General features: G+C 37.8%; 1 protein-coding gene across 1 annotated transcript in view; it reads left to right on the plus strand.

The window, feature by feature from the left end:
- Positions 1-22,500, plus strand: part of LOC122792941 (transient receptor potential cation channel subfamily M member 2-like) — a 1,068,883-nt gene that overhangs the window by 80,656 nt on the left and 965,727 nt on the right. The window contains exons 3-4 of the mRNA XM_044060527.1: positions 20,425-20,593; positions 22,274-22,454. Of these exons, the coding sequence (XP_043916462.1) occupies positions 20,425-20,593; positions 22,274-22,454 (350 nt within the window). The remainder of the gene's footprint in view (positions 1-20,424; positions 20,594-22,273; positions 22,455-22,500) is intronic.

A 22,500-nucleotide genomic window follows, 5' to 3' on the forward strand; every position in this document is an offset into this window, starting at 1 on the left:
CCTTAGTCTGTGGAAGGATTACAGTAGAGTCAGTATTATGAATTCTGCTCCAGGATTTATGCTTCAGAACTTTTCTAGAACTGCATATACCTGCTTAAAGTTGCACATCCGTGCCTTTCTGTTTACCTTAATACTGTTTTTCCCCTGTTCTTTGAGTCTGGTCTACCTCCCACTGATGCATTAAGCTAAAAGTTTCAGAAATTCTAACTGTAGGACTAGATCTCCTATTTGAATTTTGCCTTCACTCTCCCACATTTTCTTGCTGTGGTTTTAAAAGGCTGTGTCACTGACGTCCGACCATTATTGTCATCTGACTTCCAAAGTTCCTCCCCCCATTGCTATTACCTGTTGTATAACCTATTTAAGTACCTTCTTACCCACTGTATTCATATATCAATAATACTAACTGCCTACCCAACAAGCCAGTATTGCACTTGAGTAAACCTCCCTTAATACAAATTGTCTCCTGCTCATTTTCCTACAGCTCCCATATGCTTGGCCCCCTGGCCACACTCTGAGGGGGTCCTGAGTTAATCCTGCTCCATCTTTGGCAGATAAGTGATTTAACTGTTTTGTACTGTGATTAACTGTTCGGAGTGCTACTGCTTTATTTTTGCTTTATTTGTAGATGTTGCCTCTAAATCAGTCTAAAGGTCCCTAGTACTTGAAATTGCCTTGTTTAAGTTGTTTTGTTGTAGAATTACACTCACAAGCAATCTTTCTTGATGTTATTATAACAAGAGGTTAGCAGTGCCCTGTATTGACACAAATGCCCAGAAAGTAGATTTATCTATAAAACTTTCCTTAGAAATGAAACCTGTAATTTAGTGTGGCTGAAACAAAACCACTCTAGAGAGATAAGCTTTGAGCAGCCAGTTTGCACTTTATATGATACTACTATCACAACTTATTACAATCTAACCTAGTCTAGTGCCAAAACCAGAGACCACCAAAAAAGACTTCTATATAACCCAGTCCACAACCTGCAGTAACCCACCCAAATACAAGTCCAGACAACATGGATATGCAATTTCCAAATGTCTCTGTTGCCATCTTGCTAAATATGGGCATTCTGAGATAATGTAGCAATTGTCTCATGCTCACAGACAGCCATATAATCCTTAAAAAAGAAACACAGTATGCAAGAAATACACAAACACAATTTCAAGTCAAAAATCTTGCATATAAACAACGTTATCATGAATGCACATACACTAAATCTACCACACAGTGTCCACCATACAGGTAGACCAACCTGTGCTGAGGCACGAAAAAGCAATGTTACCAAACCTCAAACACCTCTTAAGCCTATAAACAGCAATGCCTATCCTCAGCAATCTCTAAATCACTCATCAAAAGCAACACCAATGACCACAATACACCTACACCCAGCGGAGCCCCAAGAGCAAAGCCCAGAAGGCTATCAAACACATTACTTAGAACTGTTGTTACAGAGGACTCCATTGTAAGACACACAGATACTCCACTAACCAGACTGAACAAGGAGGGATAACAATTAGTTGCTTATCTGGAGCCTTGATCCACCAAGTTACATATGCACTAAAGTCACTACATCACACTTAAAAGTATGATTCTGTTATAGTCCATGTGGTTGTTAAGGACCTGAGACAGACATACTTCCCTGGACTAAATGAAGAGAGATTGCTCTGAATATGTGTCTCAGGTAGGTATGTGCCTTGTGTTGAGCAGCATTCTATCTTCACCAAGGATGATGCCGCAGTATGAACAAAGGAAGACTTACATCAATAATTGGATTAGTTTCTGGTCTTTCCAGTGGGATTTAATATTTGATAGCATGGGGAGGACATGGTTAACAGACGACATTGGTTTGCAAAGGATAACCTGCACCTGTCTCTCCTAGGTTTCAAAATATTGACTAAAACTTTATACACCCCTAAGAGCATGTTTAGGCAATGCCAAATTGACAAACCTACTGACATAACAAAGAAAACCTAAAGAAACCTAAAGGTTTTACTGCTCAGTGTTAAGATCCTAAGCAAGAAAGTCCATGTCCTACATTCTGTCCTCACTCTGGAGAATGTAGGCATCTGTGCCATGACCGAGACATAATTTAAGTGTGCAGAAAGTACTCTGGCAGTGTAAGACTTCAGTGCCTTCCACACATTTAGAACATCAGTTGTAAAGACAGGGACTAAAAGTGGAGGAGTGTTAATCTATATTAACAACAAACATAAGTCTACACTGGTTAAATAAGATTATGTCCTGGAATTTATCCACATGCAAATCACCACAGTCAATGTCCCATACCATATCCTAGCAAATAATAAGTCTCTCTCTTTGTCTCTAGAATCCCATAGCTCATACCTAGACCTACTGGATACACTCACTATTAAACCAAATGATCTACTCATAGGAGACTTTAACCATCTACAGAGTGGGAAACATACACTGCCTCATTCTTGCAGGCACAATGATTCCTGGACTTTATTAACACAAATACCCTTGACCAGGTAGTTCATATATCCACCAGCGGTTGAAGCATATTAGACTTAGTACTTACCAATATGGAAGATCGCTGCACCCCCCCCCAACCTCCAGTGTCATGCCCTCATTGGTGAAGTCAGATCACATTGCTGTCTCCTTCAAAATAAAAATCAACTTAGCAACTCCAGCAAATCCTGTAACAGTTAGGAATTATTCCAAAGCAAACTACACCCTATTAAATGATAGTTTATTGAAATTCTGTGCCCCTCCCAACCCCGAGTTCAAAACAACCTATGTGGAATTGTTCACAGAGATCCTGTACAACCATATAAATGGCTGTAGAGAGGCTGCTGTACCTGCTAAAAGTAAGCTCAAAACAAATTTTAAAAACAAACACACTGGTTGAATCCTAATCTTCATAGAGTATATAACAAAAGGAAAAAAGTCATGGTTTAAATCAGGAAGAACAACTACCATAATGACAGGAACTCTCTAGTTAAACTAAAATGGAAAATAACAGGACTAATTAAGTCCAACAATGCCAATTATATGGTCAAGATAGCCTCAGAGGCTAAAGACAACCACAAGGCCTTTTGCAGCTATGTCTAAAACCTCAAAGGCAGCACACACCAGTGTGCTGAGCTGGTGGCCAATGGTGCCATCTTCTCTGACTGGAGCAGCATAACAAATTTGCTGGCTGACAAATTTAGCTCACACTTCACCCACCCCACTCCCCTATGCTTCCTCCCATGAAATTCCTACTAATATATCCCCCCCCAAACTATTAGAGCCTATATTATATCATTGAACGCTTAAAAAGCAAACAATGAATAATTGACCCCATGTAAACGAAAGCTTACAATCTCGAAAGCTCAGAACAGCGATTTTTTCCAAGGGAGAAAAATCGCTGTTCCAAAAAAAGACAAAAAGAAAAAAGAAAAAAAATTAAAATAAATATACCAACTCCAAGATCGCACTACAGTGCCAAAAACGCCAAAGTAACGGAAGCAGCCAAACTAATTATTTCCCTGGGAAAGAATTTGCTTAAAACCACTTCGCTATTTTGCCTTTTTGTTGTTTTAAGTTTGACCAAGATGCATTCGATAGAATGCGCCTTCGGTCATCTAATAGAAACCCAGCTATTAACAGGGAGCAGGTCCTGGTGGCGCTCTCCAAGTTCAAAAACACAGTCAAAATGAGCCCCGACAATATCACAGGATGCCTCATAAATAGCGTGAAACATGACCTATCAGGATAACATGAGTCACTTTTCAACTACAGCCTCAAAACAGACTTTATACCTTGACAATAGAGGACTGCAATTGTTATCCCACTTCACAAGGTTGGACCATTAACTGACTCCAGAAACTACAGACCAATTAGTCTGGCTACTCTAATATGCAAACCTATGGGCTGAATTATCATGGAAATGATCAATAAAGACATAGGCAATCTTCAGACACTGGACCCAAACCAGTATGGCTTTGTGAAGGAAAAGTCATGCCTACTCAACCTGGTGGACTTCTTTGAGAAGGTCACCTAGGCAATTGATGAGGGAAAAATGATGCATACCACTTACTTGTACCTGGCTAAGGTGTTTGATGCAATATCCTACTTGGATATAGTTGACAAACTCACCAAAATGGGCATAACCCCCTACCTAACTCATTGGATTGTCAGCTGGCTCAAATACAGGACCCAGGAATTCAAGATTGGAGATACCCCCTCCACTAAGAGACTGATCGTCAGGGAAGTACCTCAGGGCTCCATACTGGGACTGCTCCTATTTGGCACCTTCTCAGAGGTAAAGGCAAATTTCAAGGGCCTTTGGCAGACCAAATTTACAGATGACTATGTATTTTGAGCTATCATAGATTTACCCCGTGATACAAACATCTTACAAGAGGGTCTAACACAGACTAAAACTGAATGCCAATAAATGCATTATAGTGCCTTTTAGGAAAACTGACATGCAGGCAAATTACTTCATTGATAAGACACTCCTAAGCGTTGAGCCTGTAGTCAGGGATCTGGGAACATAGGTAGACAGTAATCTGGCCTTTGACCAACATGTGGCCAAGGCAGTAAAAAAGTAATTCTATGATGCCAAACTTATAAGTAAGGGCATGGCATCCAGGTCCAAGGAGGTCATAGTGCCACTTTATTTATTTATTTTATTCATTTGACATTTGTTGCCCGAGATAGTCTGACTGGGTAAATGTTCTTTTTCAGCGGAGGCCCTGGGAGAAATCTCCAAAGTAATATTACATGTTAAAGTGAATATATAATACAAAGTGATTTTCTACAAATGCATTAACAAAGATGGCATGTTATACAACTGAGTTTAAAAACAGGTTGTTAGAAGAGTGACAAGTAGTTGAGGGACAGGAAAATAGTAGTAAGATCAGCAGGGTAGTAAAAGTGTTCTATGGGGGAAGGGAGGGTGTTAGTAGGAGTGAATACCTAGTGAGTCCAGTAAGGGTGGAATGATAGTAGATGTTAGTAGAAGTGAAAGTGCAGCGGAATTCCAGAATAGATAAGTGAGGCCATTTATTGATTTATTTAAGTGATATTTGGCCGTTATCAGACCCATAATTAAGTATAATGCCCCTTTGGCATGTACCTGACCAGACATGTGCAACAGATGGAATACCCATAAAGGTTCCTTACTAGGAGAATACAAGGTGTAAACACATTGTTCTATGCAAATCACCACAAAAACCTTTCTCTGTACTCTATCTCCTATAGATTACTGGGAGGTGATCTATGCCTGGCATACAAGGCATCCTGAGATCCAGTTCTGATGGACCTTTTGCACATCCACAAAATGAACATCAAAACCACTAGATCCAAGGATTTAAATTTTGTTTGTGACATAAATGAGATGTGTTGGCGAGACAGATATGTGTCTCATAGGATCTCCATGTTCTGGAACAGGCTCCCCATCCATGTGAAGCAGAGTCCATCCCTAACCCTATTTAAGCATAACCTTGACCAATGGATATGAAATAGGAAATTCATATAAAACGACAAAACAGGACCAAAGAAATACTGAAATAGCACTATGTTTTTAATATATTTTTATTTACTCATAAATTTCTAATGATTTTTATACTATATAAATGTGCTTTTTACTAGGTATATGTGTTTAATAATGTAGAGCTACTGATTGGATACTGAGTGCTTTAAATTGTGGAGTGGCGTTGCATCAAGTTAGTGTGATGAAGCGATCTCTATGTTCGTGAAAGCGCTTACTTTTTTCTTAGAATAAAGTGTTTTTTTACCTAAAGCCTGGATATCTGATGCCATTATTCTTATTTTGAAATAGGAAATTCACCCTGGATCTGGCTCCCATGTCTCTGATAGATAGGGGCAGACAGTAATGTACAAAGTAACATATTCTCTCCCATATAACCTCTAGAAACTTTTTAACTAACATACCCCCAGGGACACGATTGGGTTGGATTGTATAACTAGGCTTATAAAGCCCCTGGTGGTTGTTAGCCTAGCGTACACCCATGAATGTATGAACTTATATGAAGAATTCTACAGATTTTCTGTGATAAAGACAGTATACATATAAATAGACCACAATTCCTTGCAAAGTTTTTTTTCCTCATTGCAGCTAACCATCAGTTGCAACCAGCTCATCTCCTTATTCACCGGGTCTACCAGCCCCAACCTCATCTCTCCCTGGACTCAGCAGGACTGATGACTCACATCCCGGCTGTTGAGGAGACTGGTGCAGCATCATAATGCTTCCAGGGAGTTTGCCCTGACTCTGCTCTACAAGATGCTACCTTCAGGAGGTGCATACATGCTTCTGTGCATGCACAACTTCCCATCAAAGAAGAACACTGTTTTTGCATCACAGAGCTTGCCAGGCTCTTAACAATGCTATTCTGGCAAGCCTAGACTGTCTGGGGAAGCAGTGAGTAGATGTCAGCCACTCATTTTCATCCAACTCTGTGGCCCCTCATGTGCCATTGCTGCTAAGTGAACCTGGGTCATCTACAGTACAATAATGGCTTTATCCTTCTCTGTCTTGGGCCTGCTCCTTGCAAAGCATTTTTCAGAAAGCCTTTGTACAAAGCATCTCAAAAATCTGATGAGGATGTTGCTTAATATGCAGAAGTATGAGCTGAAAGTGAAATACAGACCAGACAAGGAGCCAGACACAGCAAATATGCTGAGTACAGCATACATACAAGGGAAGCATAAATAAATATTAGAACTAGATATTATTTGGGTACTATTGCAGTTATTAATGACATAAGAAAAATAAAATAAGACATTCAATACAATATTCCACTTGGGTATAGTTGACAAAACCAGTGAACTGGGCATAAACCCCTACATAACTCTCTGGGTTGCCAGCTGGTTAGATGTCAAGAGAGAACTGAAACAGGAATGTCCAAATAATTTAGAAATATATTTACTGAAAAACATTACAGTAAAAGGACAGCATAAGAAAATACATTATTAGTGAAGAAAGGGATTCAGTTTTATTTCAGTTTTATTTTTCTTTTAAGGAAGAAATATCTTGGGCTCAGGGCTTGAAGCTAAAGGTTGACAACACAGTTTTCAATCAACCGAGAAGACAAATGCTTGAGAGGATACAAGAATCACATTGGTTCAAAGGTTCATAGGTGTTTACTAGGTTAACGACCACAAGGGCCTTTTTAAGCCTAGCCATGCATCCCAAATCTCTGACACTTGATAAATGTAAGGATGGGCCTGGGAGATGAACCATTTATAGGTTACCTGTTTGCATTAAAGACATAGGTGCCAGACCAGGGATGAATTCCGGTTTCCCATCTAATTGTCCAAGTTGCACTTGAATTGAGTTAGAGAGGAACTCTGCTTCACATGGATGGGAGCCTGTTCCATAGACAGGGCAGTTTCTTAGATACATACCTATCTCTCCAGCAGGTCCTATTTATATCACAGGCAAGGTTTAAGTCTTTAGAATGGGTAATTCTGGTACTGTTTGCTTTGTAGATATGCAGGAGTTCCATTAGAGTGGGGTCTGACAATGCCCTGTATGCCAGGCATAGATCTCCCCTCAAAAGCATGTAGGAGACGGAATACAGGGATAGGGCCTTGAGGTGGTCTGCATAGGACATATTACTTACGCCATGTATTCTTTTAGTGAGGAATCTCTGTGGACATTCCAGTTGTTGGATATGCTTGGTTAGGTATATACCAAAGGGGGCATTATTGGTCTGATGAATGCCGAATACAGTGGAACAATGACTTTCTTGGACTTAGATGCCATGCCTTTGTTTATAAGTTGTGGAACATAGAATGCTTTCCTCACCACTGTAGACACGTGATGATCAAAGGCTAGATTACTATATGTGTCCCTAATTCCCAGACTACTAGGTCAACTCTAAGGGGTGTGTTGTCAATATGATAGTTACTAGGGATGGATGACTTCTCAAAGGATATTATTATGCATTTCTTGGCATTTAGTTTTAGTCCATGGCTCTGACACCAGTTGTTTGTGTCTGTCAGCCCCTCCTGGAAAACATTTGTGTCAGTGTGAGATTCAGTGACAGCTCCTAATTCACAATCATCTGCATATTTAGTCAGCCAGAGACCACTGACATTGGCCTTGACTTCTGAGAAGTAAATGCAAAAAGGAGCGGTCCAAGGACTGATCCCTGAGGGACTCCACTTGTGATATACATGATTAGTGAAGCACAAGGAAAGAACAAGATGTATAATGTACCGTTCAGGAACGTCCAGGAATGTCAACTCAGATAGACCAAGAAGTACATTGTTATGGCATCTTCAGGGCAAACCGTAACAACAACGTAAAGGAAAAGGAGATGGTTTACCTTGTATCAGGTAATCTGCAGAACAGAGTGGTCAAAGATTTGTTCCAGCTCAAAGAAGACATCTAACTCATATGTGCAGACTTATTATTGCAAGTGTCATGAAATAATCAAACTAACTGATACAATAAGTACAAAGCTGATTAGTGCATTTAAGTCTGATTCTTAAGTCTGCGACTACTGATGTTCTCATGCATGATGACATGCATGATAATAGTCCACAATACCAAAGTCAAGAGAGAAGACAATATACACGGGAGTTAGAATTTAGACATCTAATGTCCAGTCTGGACTGCTCACACTCAAATGAACAAGTAGACAGAAGTATCAAAGCAGTGAACATCTCATGAAAAACAGCTGCTGAAAAAAGCTATGAGGATTGTCATCTTGCAATTTCAGAACATAGGAATAGTCCAGTGTGGGGAATCGAACTTTCACCAACTCTGTTATAAAGGGACAGAAGATTGAAAAGCAAATTATCTACTACAGCTGTGACACTCAATCTGAAAATTAATATAAATGAAAGGGAACACTGGAAAGAGATCAACAGGGATGATAATACTACTGTCGCAAAAATTTTATAAGATGACCAAATGTACCTGCCAGAAAAACAATAAGAAATCAAATGCCATAGGAAAGTTTACAGCATGAACCAAGGAAGTTGGTCAAGGCAAGGCCCTATTTTGTCTGTGGAGAAGATGGGAGGAAAGTTGTGTAGGATGAAAAAGAGACATTAATTTGCCAAATGGATCAAATTTCTGGAAGAAGAGTAACCAGAACTGTCACAACCACAACTGTCACAAGATAGACACCAAACTGTGACAGTCATGAGCTACAGAGAGAAGGTGTTCTGGTTATGTTTCCAAATAAGGCTGGAGTGAAGCAAGAATATCCAAAACAGGAAAGGTTAGATGTCAAGAGAGAGGTGAATCAGCAATGTCCAAAACAGGAAAGGTTAGATGTCAAGAGAGAGGTGAATCAGGAATGTCCAAAACAGGAAAGGTTAGATGTCAAGAGAGAGGTGAATCAGCAATGTCCAAAACAGGAAAGGTTAGATGTCAAGAGAGAGGTGAATCAGCAATGTCCAAAACAGGAAAGGTTAGATGTCAAGAGAGAGGTGAATCAGGAATGTCCAAAACAGGAAAGGTTAGATGTCAAGAGAGAGGTGAATCAGCAATGTCCAAAACAGGAAAGGTTAGATGACAAGAGAGAGAGGTGAATCAGGAATGTCCAAAACAGGAAAGGTTAGATGTCAAGAGAGAGGTGAATCAGGAATGTCCAAAACAGGAAGGAGTAGATGTCAAGAGTGAATAGTCCTGAAAAATATTTTATGGATGACCATTGAAGCAACTATACAAATGTATAATATCAAAGCTGAGAATGATGTTAAAAACTAAAAACTGCACTTGTTGCATTCATTTCCATATGTTTTGAATGTGACCAGTGTAATGTAATGCATGTTTATGTTCTGTAAACATACACTTTTCAAAAAGCAGAAGAATCCAGTACTTGGTCTAAAGTGCAAAAAGCAGTCCTCATTATATCAGCAACTCCTAACCTCCGAAGTCATACAAATGTATGCCTGGTCTGCCATTCTCCTCATCAGTGACATCTAAGGCCTAGCAAACCAGAACTCAATTACTAAAGTGTAATACTTATCACATGGCTGGATCTGACCAACAGAGAAAAAGAAATCCTAAATAACACACCACAATACATGAAGGTCACGATAAATGCATGACAAGGTAACTATAAAATAATGAGAATATTATGTTAATGAAATATTACAGATTCCACATGGTTGCTGTTATAATGAATGAATAAAGGCGATTATCTACTTTAGGGCTTACCATCATACATCGCAAAGGTGTGGGCCGTGTCGACTAATATGCCAACGGTGCTGCAAGTTAAGAGTTTGGCAGTTTTCTCTCTCTCTTTTTTTAATTATTCTAATTCAGTATTTGTTTAAGAAGATTAAAGTATATAAAAAAGTGATGGTCTAATGGCAGGCATTACTGACAATGTCAGTGAAAGACAGCTGAACACATCCAGCAAGGGGTCATACCTCTCAAATGTACAGATTTTCACAGAACGTCCAGATTTTTGCCTCATATTTTTGTCTGTTTTTCAAAAAAATTTAGTTTTTGGGGAAATTAGTGGCAAATCATTAAAGACTGAAGTTAGAAAATAATGATAGACATTTGAGTTTCAGACTTCATACCCTTCAGAAAATTCATGCTAATGCAAAACCTGTTATTCTATCAATTTTCTAAGTTTGTAAGAGCAATATTTAAAAATTGTCCCTATTTTTGGGTCTTTGTACCAGGTTTATATATGGCTTTGTCCAGATTTCTTCCTCTAAGAGGTTGAAAGGTATGGGACTGCTGCCCCCATGTACCTCCTGCTATTCAACGTTTTAAGTGCCTTGTAGTCCATTTGGGGGGTACAGGGGCATATGCCTTGCAATGGACATTATACAGCCTTTTTTCACTCTCATTTTCTTAATAAGAGCTTGATTTACAGGAACATTCATTTCTTGAAAAATAAGAGGTCAGGTCTGACATTATAAGGTTGGTCCATGTCACATTGGAGGTGGTGCTACTGGGCATAATGATTTGTACTAATTTAAACCATTGCCTTAAAAAGAGTATAAAATATGAAACAAATTTTGGCAATGCCATACAATAACTATTTCAGATTCTAGCACTGCTACAATGGCACATGGTCATTTCTATAATAGTTATTTAAATTTAATGTACATTCGGGTTCCAAGAAATGTAATTTTCATTTTACATCTATCACAAATTAAAAACCCAAAATATTATTGAACTTGAAAACAAAGCATTACTGTAGACCTGTATTTGTCTATTTGTGTTTATTTGCTTGATGTCATCAGGAACATAAGGTATTTTATATTAGTGTATGCAATGAGAAATATATAGACTAATATAAAACAATTTTTGAATGAGCACATACACAAATAATTGTTTTTCAAATGCTATGTCTTAAGATGTCCACTAGGTGGAATTTGCGCATATCATATCTTACATTACAATAAACAAAAATCCGCGGTGGTGGTGCAGCGGTAGTGTTGTCGCCTCACAGTAAGACGCTGTCCGGTTCGATTCTTAGCTAGAGTGTCTTCTGCGTGGAGACATGCGTGAATGGGTGTACCTTCGTTGAAGGTTGTGTGTCAGAGCTGGTAACGTGGCACGTAAAAATCAACTACCAATCATTAGCAGACCGGAGTTCTGCTGTGACGACCCCTAACCGGGAAAAGCCGAAAGACACAACAAAAAGACACAACATACTATATATATAAATATATGGGTTCACTTTATAATCCTGAAATCCAGAAATATCGAATTTCAGATATATCTATCTATCTATATATATATATATATGTATATATATATATATATATATATATATATATATATATATACATATATATATATATATATATATATATATATATACATATATATATATATATATATTTCTATGGAAATACTTTATAACCTCGAATTACTGAAATGTCGAATTTCAGTATCTCGAGACTATAAAGCTGAATGTTAAAAATAGCGAAAGGTCATAATCGCGAACTCGAATATATGTCGAATTCACGGTTATGACCTTATGCTGCGTAATGTCTGGGATTGTGTTTTGATGGTGCGCGGTGCCGTGTGTGTATGTAGGTGTTATGTCAGGTAAGTATTTTCTAAGGGTTTTGAGTGGGAGTTAGAGTGTATGTGAGTGTGCTGATGTGTTTGATGCGTGTGTGAGGGGTCGGAGAATGTGAATGTGTGAGTTGGCTTTTGTTTTGTGTTTGTGCAATCTCGGAGTTCGTATATATAAGTAGGGAGGGTGTGGGGGGTGCAGCCCCCCACATGGGGGGTGCAGGGGGGCTTGCCCCCAGCTTATGTGTGTATGAGTTGTGTATGTGTGTAGTTTTTTTTGTTTATGTTGTGATGTGGGTGTTGTGGTGTATGTGTGGTATAGTGTATGCGGTGTTTTCGGTGTTGTGAATTTCGCGTTTTTTTTGTGTCGATGTTTTGTGGATTCCGTTTTATAGTCTCGAGATACTGAAATTCGATATTTTAGTATTTCGAGGTTATAAAGTGAATCTATATATATATATGATATATGATATAGCTATAGATATGATATATATGCATATATAATGTATAGTTATATCTATAATATATGCATACACACACACACACACACACACACACACACACACACACACACACACACACACACATATTAGAGTCTATATTAGATATTCGAATGCTTAAATGTTAGAATTTCTAAAGGTCGACCTTTAGAGATCGAACATTTAAATGTTCGAATATTAATAATTAAAAAAAAAAACAAACTAAAAAAAAATACTAAAGGGTGCAAGCAGATGGGCACAGCCCCCCTGCACCCCTCATGTGGGGGGCTGTGCCACCCTGCTACTTAAATATACCAACTCCAAGATCGCGCCACAGTGTAGGGAATGGGAAATTTTCGATCTCGGAGTTGGTATATTTAAGTAGCGGGGGGTGTGGGGTGCAGGGGGGTTGCCCCCCTGCTTAAACCCTTTTCTTTTTCTTTTTTTAATATGTAATATAGACCCACACATTATATATATATATATATATATATATATATATATATATATATATATATATATATATATATAGAGCTATTGATATATATAGCTATTGATATATATTGGCCAATCACACTGGTGTAAGATTGTTGCAAAAACAATAGATTGGTAGAGGGACAGATAGATAGATAGACAGATAGATAGATAGATAGATAGATAGATAAACAGATACAGCTATAGATATATGTTAGCCAATCATTCAGGTTTAAGATTGCTGTAATAAGCACTTTTCACTGCTGTTGTGCTGAGATTTAGTATATACACGTAGCAGGAATTGTGGGTGGTGCAGGTGGGGCTTGACCCTGCAAAAAGCAAAGTTATCCTTTTTTATGCTTGTATTCTATTACTTGGAGCATGCATGTTTTAGTATTGGCAATGTATGTGACAATCAATTTTTGTTGATGATCAGTGCTGTAATATTTTGCAGTTTGCAAACTGATATTCTTCATAGACACACACACACACACACACACACATATATAGATATATATATATATTTATATATATATATATATATATATATATATATATATATATATATATATATATATATAGAGAGACAGTTATATAAATACACACACACAAACAAATATATATATATATATATATATATATATATATAAATGCACATACATAGGTCTACATTAATAAACATTAGTAAGATTTTTTTCACATAAGCACTAAATCTCTTTTATTTATTTTTTGCTGGCTGTGTTATATTTCTAAGTGAAAAAAGAAAGCTGCACCAAACAAAATAAAAATAGGATAACGTTAGCGCTTTCACAGCTGCTCTTGTCGCTTCTTCGTGGTCTGATGAAGCGGCAAGAGCAGTTGTGAAAGCACTAACGTTATCCTGTTTTTCTTTTTTATTTTTTGATAATAAACGTGGTGGTTGTGTAAGTTTGGTGCAGCTTTCTTTTTTCTTTTTTCACTTGGTCTTGCTACTCTGCACCCCTCTGCACTCTGAGCCGTTTAGTTTATTTTCATTTCCTGTGTTATATTTCTGACTAAGGGTGTGCAGACTGAAAGGCACAATAATGTGGCGAGTCTGTTCTCTTGGCTGTTCTGTAAACATTTCAATATATAAGTAACAGAGAACATTTTTAAACGAACCACAAAGAATATCTGAAAAAAACAAGTAATAGTCCTATGGAAGCATCCAATACCAACAGTTAAGAAAGCAGAACCAAAAAAAATTAGACATTGTAGCTGAGGGTAAAAGTGCAAAAGCAGCATTATTTACAGAGTGACTGCAGTGCACTTCAAACTGAGAGTCATAAAATGATAAAATATCAGGATATGCAAGCAGAAACCACAGCAATGGGGAACAAAGACACTCAGACAAGTCTATCAAGGATATGGTATTAGTAAAGGTGACAGTAAGAGGCATTTCTTTGCATAATGCATCTGCTGAGAACAGCATTTGCAAATAATAAAATACTGAAGCAATACTGATTTCTTGCACTTTAACTATAAACTAATTCAGAAATGGAGTCCATTGCTGTTACAACATTAAAAATCTTAAATGTGGAGATTTTAAAAAGCAGTGCAGCTGGCATGTAGACATAACTCAGTGAAGCTACAAAATCTGTAAGAAATACAATAAAGCAGAATCATTTTTAGCAAGCTTGCATTTAGTGAAACAAAGGTTGGTGGTTTCACTACCTTTCTATCCCTCTATCTAGAACCTGCTTCCCTCTTTACTAATGTCTTTCATTACTAATACACTGCTCCTCTCCCTCTTCCTATTTTTTTGTCTTCTGCCAAATATAACATCACTGTACACAATGTTCTTACCTCCCCAAGTCACCTCTATAACATCTACACAAACCCGATCTCTCACTAGCGATTCAGAAATATTCTCCAGCCTGATTCATATAAGCATACTTATATTTACCAAATTAAAAATCTTTCAGCTGCAAAACACCTGCAAATGCTCACTCTTGAATTACCCCTACAGTTTTTATTTACATAAACTTACCCCACTGTGGAGATATTCACCCCAACCCAGAACCCTCTTCCTCCTCTCTCAACCTCCAGAACTCCTAGAAATTTCCGAATATCACAACCCTAACATTCAAAGTAGTTGAAACAAAATCCCAGAATTCCATGTCCGTGTATCCTACAACAAACCAGATATAATAGCTGCCACCAAAACCTGGGTAAAACCTTACATAAAGGTAATGCTTGTTTAAGAGCAGATCTTCTTCTTCTTTTGGCTGCTCCCGTAGGGGTCGCCACAGCAGAGCATCTGTTTCCATTTCTTCCTGTCCTCTGCATCTTGCTGTGTCACACCAACCACCTGCATGTCCTCTCTCACCACATCCATGAACCTTATATTAGGCCTTCCTCTTTTCCTGTTACCTGGCAGCTTCATCCTTAGCATCTTTTTCCCAATATACTCAGCATCCATCCTCAGCACATGTCCAAACCAATGTAATCTTGCCTCTCTGGCTTTGCCTCCAAACCTTCCAACCTGTGCTGACCCTCTAATATACTTATTCCTAATCCTGTCCACCCTCGTCACACCCAGTGCAAATCTTAACATCTTTAACTCTGCCACATCCAGCTCTAACTCCTGCCTTTTTATCAATGCCACTGTCTCCAACCCATATGATAGCTGGTCTCACTACCCTCTTGTAGACCTTCCCTTTCACTCTTACTGGTACTCGTCAGTCACAAATCACTCCTGACACTCTTCTCCAACCACTCCATCCTGCCTGTACTCTCTTCTTCACCTCTCTTCCACACTCACCATTACTCTGAACTGTTGATCCCAAGTATTTAAACTCATCCACCTTTACCACCTCTACTCCCTGCATCCTCACCATTCCTCTATCCTCCCTCTCATTCACACACATATATTCTGTCTTAGTCCTGCTGACCTTCATTCCTCTTCTCTCTAGAGCATATCTCTTATGTTATGTTATGTTTAAGAGCATATAGACCCCATAAAAAAGGAGAAAGTGTCACACTACTCTTTCTAGAAACCTTTACTATAGTCCCCTGTACTGACTGCATTCCACAATTTTCTACTGCTGAAATTGTAATATCATTCCTTAAAATGAACTGTAAAAATTTCTGCATTATAGCCCTATTCATACCCCCAGTTAACAACATTCCTCTGTTAGAAGAAATTCTTGCCTGGACCTCAAACAATATAAAAAATGAAACAATTATCCTGGGGGGTGTAAACATTCACTGGATTGGTCTTCCCTTCCACTCCCCTTCATCCAAAATTAATCCATTTAACTTTACACAGCTTTTTATCAATCCAACCAGACCCAACAAAAACAAGGACAGTGGTTCCATCCTTGACTGGGTACTAGTCTCTGACCCCAACAAAATCTTCAACTGCAGGCACACTACCGAACAACATGAGTGACCACCTCCCTGCCTTTATTCTGTGTAAAACCTCTCCATCACTAAGTCAACACCAATATAAACAAACAAGAAATCTAACCGATTTTAACCCAACAATCCTCAACAACACTCTGAAAAACATCAACTGGGAAATACAAAAAGTCCTTTCCCTTGATAAAGCCGTTGAGTGGTTCAACTCAATATTTCTCAATACTCTAAACAGACTAGCTCCACTTTGACAAAAAAGAATAAAAACAAACCATGCTATCTGGCTCACAGAGCCTACCAAACAACTCATGAGTGCTAGGGACAAATCCTGGCAACTATGGCAAAAAAAAAATAAAAACCCTTTCAATCACTTAAAATTTAGTCAACTCTGTAATCAGGTAAAACGTCTAATCATTAAAGACAAAAAAGAACACTACCTAAGTCTTCAAAATAATCCATTACATCTCTACTAAACCCAGGTTCAAAGAACAACCCCTGTCCACATCCCAACAAAACACCTACTGAAATAGCCACTCTCTTCAATTCAAACTTTATCAATACTATAGCTAATCTCACTGCTACCTTTCCCCAAGCTTGCTACAATTCAAACTCTGCATATCCTAATCTATCTTCACAGAACACCACGACTCCCTGTCCACCTAGATTTTCTTTCTGTCCTGTACCTACTGCTACAATAACAAAATTACTTCTTAAGCTCAACTCTGGTACCAGTACTCCTGACAACTTACCCTCTGAATACTTTCAAATGTCAGACAAAGCTATTGTATACCCTATTAGTATTCTTCTAAACAGATATATCCAAGAGTCCTGTGTTCCTAGCATCTGGAACATCTGGAAAAAAGCATATATTCTTCCTCTTCATAAAGATGGCAACAGCACTGACATTTCCAATTTCTGCTCTATTGGTATTCTCTCCCCTGTCTCTAAGATCTTGGAAAATGTATTCACATTCAACTTCTAAACTTTCTACTTCATAACCAAATCCTCTCCCCAACTCAGCGTGGGTTCATACCAAGCCACAGTACTACAACAGCTCTTATATCCTTCATGGGAACAGTTTACCATGCTTGAGATAGAGGTAAAATTGTATCCTCACTATTTCTTGACCTCTCTAAAGCCTTTGATATAGTCTCCCACCCCCTACGTCTTACAAACTTTCTAAACTCAGCATCTCCCCCAGCAACAAACTACCAAATGGCAGCACTCTCTATCTCCATTCCTTAGCACACTTACAGGGGTTCCCCAAGGTTCCATACTAGGGCCTCTTCTTTTCAATATTTTCATCAACAGCTTTCATTCCTCTCTTAGTCAAGGTTCAGTAATCCAATGCACAGATGACCCGACCATCACCTGCTCTGCCAACTCCATTTCTGAACTTCAACAAATTACCTAAAATGCCTTCACATCTACTGAAACATGGATGACCAACAACCATCTTGCCCTTAACCCTAACAAGACCAAACTCATATTATTAACCCTTAAGAAAACAACTCCATTAAACAAGACTGAGTTTACTATATACTCTTAAAACAAAACAACCACTGAGGTTGTTTCTCATACAAAACTACTAGGTGTAATCTTAGACAAAAAACTAAAATTTGACCGGCATTTGTACAGTAATATCAAAACATTCATTAAAAACTAGGTCTCCTCTACAGACATAGTTGCTCCACAAAACAAGCACTTGCTTCATCCTACCTATAACCCTGTTTTGTTTATGGTGTTCCACTACTTGCTAACATTCAGTCCTCTCTGAAATCCAAGCTTGAGACCTGTTACAATAAAATAACCAAGTTCACAAATAATGCCAAATATTCCACCCATCACTGTGCCTCCTTACAGTCATTGAACTGGCTCAATCTCCCACATTACCTTACAAACTTACAATTAAAAACGGCACAGAAAATTATCTTCAAACCCTTAGACTGCCCAGCCCTTACTTCTATAATTACTCACTGCCATCCAAACAAGCCTCTCAGATCTGTGAACCAACTTCTCCGGAAAGTAGAAAAAACAAACCTTCCAGATGGCCAGATGCTATACTCTTTCTCGGTTGCCAAACAATGGAACACCCAACCATTATCAATAAGAACTACCAGAAACCCTTCCTCGTTCAAAATATCTCTACAGCAACACCTCTCCACTCTATGCACTGCACATGTGCCAGCTCTGCATCTCACAAAACTTGATTTCCCAGTAACCATTACAATGGTGTATATTGACTTGCTTTCTGTCTAGCTGAATCTATTCCACCTATTTGTGTGACTATTCAAAGAAACTCCATCTGTGTTTACTATCTTGTAATATTAATTAGACCCATATTGAATTGATCTGATTGACATGCACACCTATGTTTGTATTTACTGCTACATTTCTATTGATGTCCCTACAGAACTCATCTCCGTAGGTTGTTATTATTATACTCATCATGCTATTTGATGTTTCTGATATTGACATGATTACCTTTTGTGTATTCAACTGTATCTGTTGTACTGTATCTGCTTGTTAATGTGGAGCTTTTCTCCTTGGGCATCCACTAAAAATGGGCTCATTTTGGCCCAGTGGACTATTCCAGTAAACAAATGCAAATAAATAAATAATAAATAAATAAATAATCTGACTACTGATCTCATTACCCAGAATGAATAGAGGTGCTTTTTACATGGTTTTCTATGCCAGATGCCAGAGATGCAACACAGCTTAATCTATATTTTATTGCACACAGATATACATACCCTACATACATACATACTTACATTTGTTACTTGTGTAACATACAGTACTGTTGATAAATGTAGATGTGTGATTTATTGCCATTCTCCAGCATGCATGATTTAATCAAATTCCTATATTTCCATATTTCACCTTTCACGTACTCGAAAAACAAGTCACTATCTAAACAAAAATAATTCCTAGGTCAAGATCATGTTTTATAAACGGGGAAAGAAAATATCAGCAAACTGAATAATTTTGCCTTTTAAGATAGAAACGTAATCATGTATCTTGTTCAGAATAGAAGGTAAAACAATGTTCAATCCCAAACAGCAAAGAAGGAAATGAGCAACTGATATGACTTTCTTATATTGTTAGTCTTGGAAATATAAACTATAATCATGCTTTGTGGTGACAGAAATGCAATAACCTCTCCATTTCAGTTTTCTGGGTCAGGATAAAAGGATAGTGCCTGTGTAAATATAAATCTCAACATGAAACAAATGCAACTGAGCTTCTTAACGGGCAGTGGGTTTTACATTTATCACAAACCTATGAATCTATCATTGTCTGGTTCAGTGCAATATAAGCCATGACCTTTGGCACAAAAGAAGGACAAGTTGGAACCAAAAACTGGTTTAAGCAGAAATTTGGGGAATTGTTCAAGAAAAAACTGAAATCACATGGATGCGTAACCACCTTCATGGGAGTATGACATGTAAAATCATTTTAAGGAAGAGTCTACTGATTTAAGAATAAACTATGGCATGTTTCTAGTAGATAGGCTGATAAAGTAGAACAATGAAGTTTGTCAATAGATATGGTACTCAAGCACTGTAAGAACACACACTTGTAAAGGTGAAAATATTTTTTTCTGACATTAATGGGGCACTTTTTTATTTTTCAGGTAAATAAATAAGATCACATGTTTTAAATTTCCTTACTTCTCACAGCATACTCACTGTATGACGGATGGATGAGCTTGGAACTATATCAGATATCAAGGCTTTGTATGCTAAGCATAAGCTCACATTAAGATACAAAATGTCCTTTTTGTTTCTCAGATCCTAATTTTTTAAGAATTTTTTTATCATTTACTTTTGCAGCTGTTACGTCTTTCCTGCTACTTTGTGCCTTAACCCTTATGTTTGTCTGTCCTGTTGTTTCTGTGATTGTTAGCATTTCATGGGAACCAGTCTTTTTCCTTGGCATTAATCTCTGCTACTTTTGAGACTCTAAATGACTAGGTATTGAATTTTGATTACTGTATATTTTCCACAGATAAGCTTGTTGCCTCTTTGGTTGCTTTGGATAACTTTGTCTTTCACTTTGTCCTCTTTAAATAAATCAATGGTGTTTTCTTTTCCCCCTCAGAAAGCAAGTGTGTGCTTGTGGACATGAAAAGGAAGAACATTCTTTTGTGGCCCAGAATCATGGTTTTCATCAGGATTTGCCCTGGGATGTGACAAAACACACCAAAGAAGTGCCCACTGATGCCTATGGAGATCTCACTTTCACAGGGCTTACCCAAAATGTTAGCAAGGTGAGTTGATTTGACTGCTTTATCAATATTAGTTCTATTTTAGACAGAGGGTAAAAGTGTCATGCAGACGGACCATTCAGTAAAAACTGCAAAACTAAAAGACACCAAGAGCTTCAGCTAAATATCTTCTAAATGCCCATGACTTTTTACTCTCATAGTTTTTATGGATCATTAAGGCCAATAATGCCAAAGACCACTAGCTGTGGGCATTAATGTTTCAGTCTTTTTACTGACCTCATCAGTACAGCATAAGTGGATTGTTTGGTTATACTGTAGAAGCACAGGGTCTTTAAATCCAGCTGATATACATAAACATTAAGGCGCCTGCAAAATATTCCATCTAGCATCCAAAGTAAAGAGTAAAAAGGTCACAGTAAAAACTGCAAGAAAAATCCAGCCAAGCAAGAATTTTTCACCAGGTTATAACATAAACCTAATATAAGGAGGTCCATGGGATATATTCAAATGACCCCTTAAGGACATCAAATGGCTTCTGAATCCAGTTATGTTGTACTGATGAGGTCAATAAAAAAGAACAAAACACCTGAATGTCAACATCTGTCTTGTCGACACACTTTAGTCAACAAAGCAGATGATTTACAGGTATGCAAGATCAACAATGCCCAAGCCTGGGGAATATGCCCCTTCCCCCATGGAATTCTGTGATCTTGGAGTTAATATATATAATTATCAGGGGTTGGAGGTTGCAGCTTGTTAATATATATAATTATCAGGGGTTGGAGGTTGCAGCTTTATTTTTCTTTATTTTCTTATTGTAAACTTTTTACTTGCATGTGATGAGGATTTTCTTCACAAATCCATAGTGGACTCAACTTTTGAATCGTTAACCTTTTGTTATCGATATTATTGATATCGACATTTGGGTGTTTCAATCATCATTAAATACACACACGCACACACACACACACACACACATATATATATATATATATATATATATATATATATATATATATCCCACACACATATATGTATTTATGCACTGTATACCTACACACACAAGTGTGGGTCTCAGTATTCTTGTTATGGATGAGGTTCTTAGATTCTTTAGCAGAACCTTCATGGAGGGTACTATGGAATACTGCTGTTCTGACAACCCTGAACCATCATGGAAAGGACTATGGGTCACTGCTGGGTCACCCTACAGTCCAGTTTGTCAAAAGGTACCCCAAGCAGGTTTATAAGATTCAGATGACATCACTGTCATGATTATGAGATTCCACAATCCCCTTTACCATGATAAAGGCATGTACCGGGAAGAGATAATACAATATTAAATATTAAAAGCACAATCACAGTTTCTGACAGAGGAGGCTTATCTATTAATTCCAAAATGTGATGAGTTTTGTACTGTATCTTACAGACACATATCTGAGTTTGAGAATAAAGTTCAGACAAGTGTACATATCAGGCAACCAACCTTTAGTTATTATTTGTTTTAATTTTGTTCTTGTCCTCTACTTATTATTTCCAAAATTTGGTTATATGCAGAACAGATTCTGGAAGCTTATAGGTATTAATGGGTTTAATTGCAGACTTTCCCTTTATGTATCCTTGTTTACAAAGTAGAAGGCTGTAATGTAATTTAAACTGATCCCTGCATTTAACAGTTGGAATTACAATTATAATATTCTGCTACATTTCTTTTCACATCTCTAGTATATACGTGTTTCATCAAAAACACCACCTGAAGTCTTGTACAAACTGATGACAGAGTGCTGGAGACTGAAAGTGCCAAATCTACTGATATCAGTAACTGGCGGAGCAAAGAACTTCAACATGAAACCCAAGCTCAAGGATATATTCCGCAGGGGGCTTATTAAGGCTGCCCAATCCACAGGTACAAAAATTCAAGAATAATTTGTGAAAAATCATACTGTGTCTGA

Source organism: Protopterus annectens, chromosome 2.part0 (genome assembly GCF_019279795.1).
Source record: "Protopterus annectens isolate FY-2018-M chromosome 2.part0, PAN1.0, whole genome shotgun sequence".
In the NCBI taxonomy this organism is placed as follows: domain Eukaryota; kingdom Metazoa; phylum Chordata; order Ceratodontiformes; family Protopteridae; genus Protopterus; species Protopterus annectens.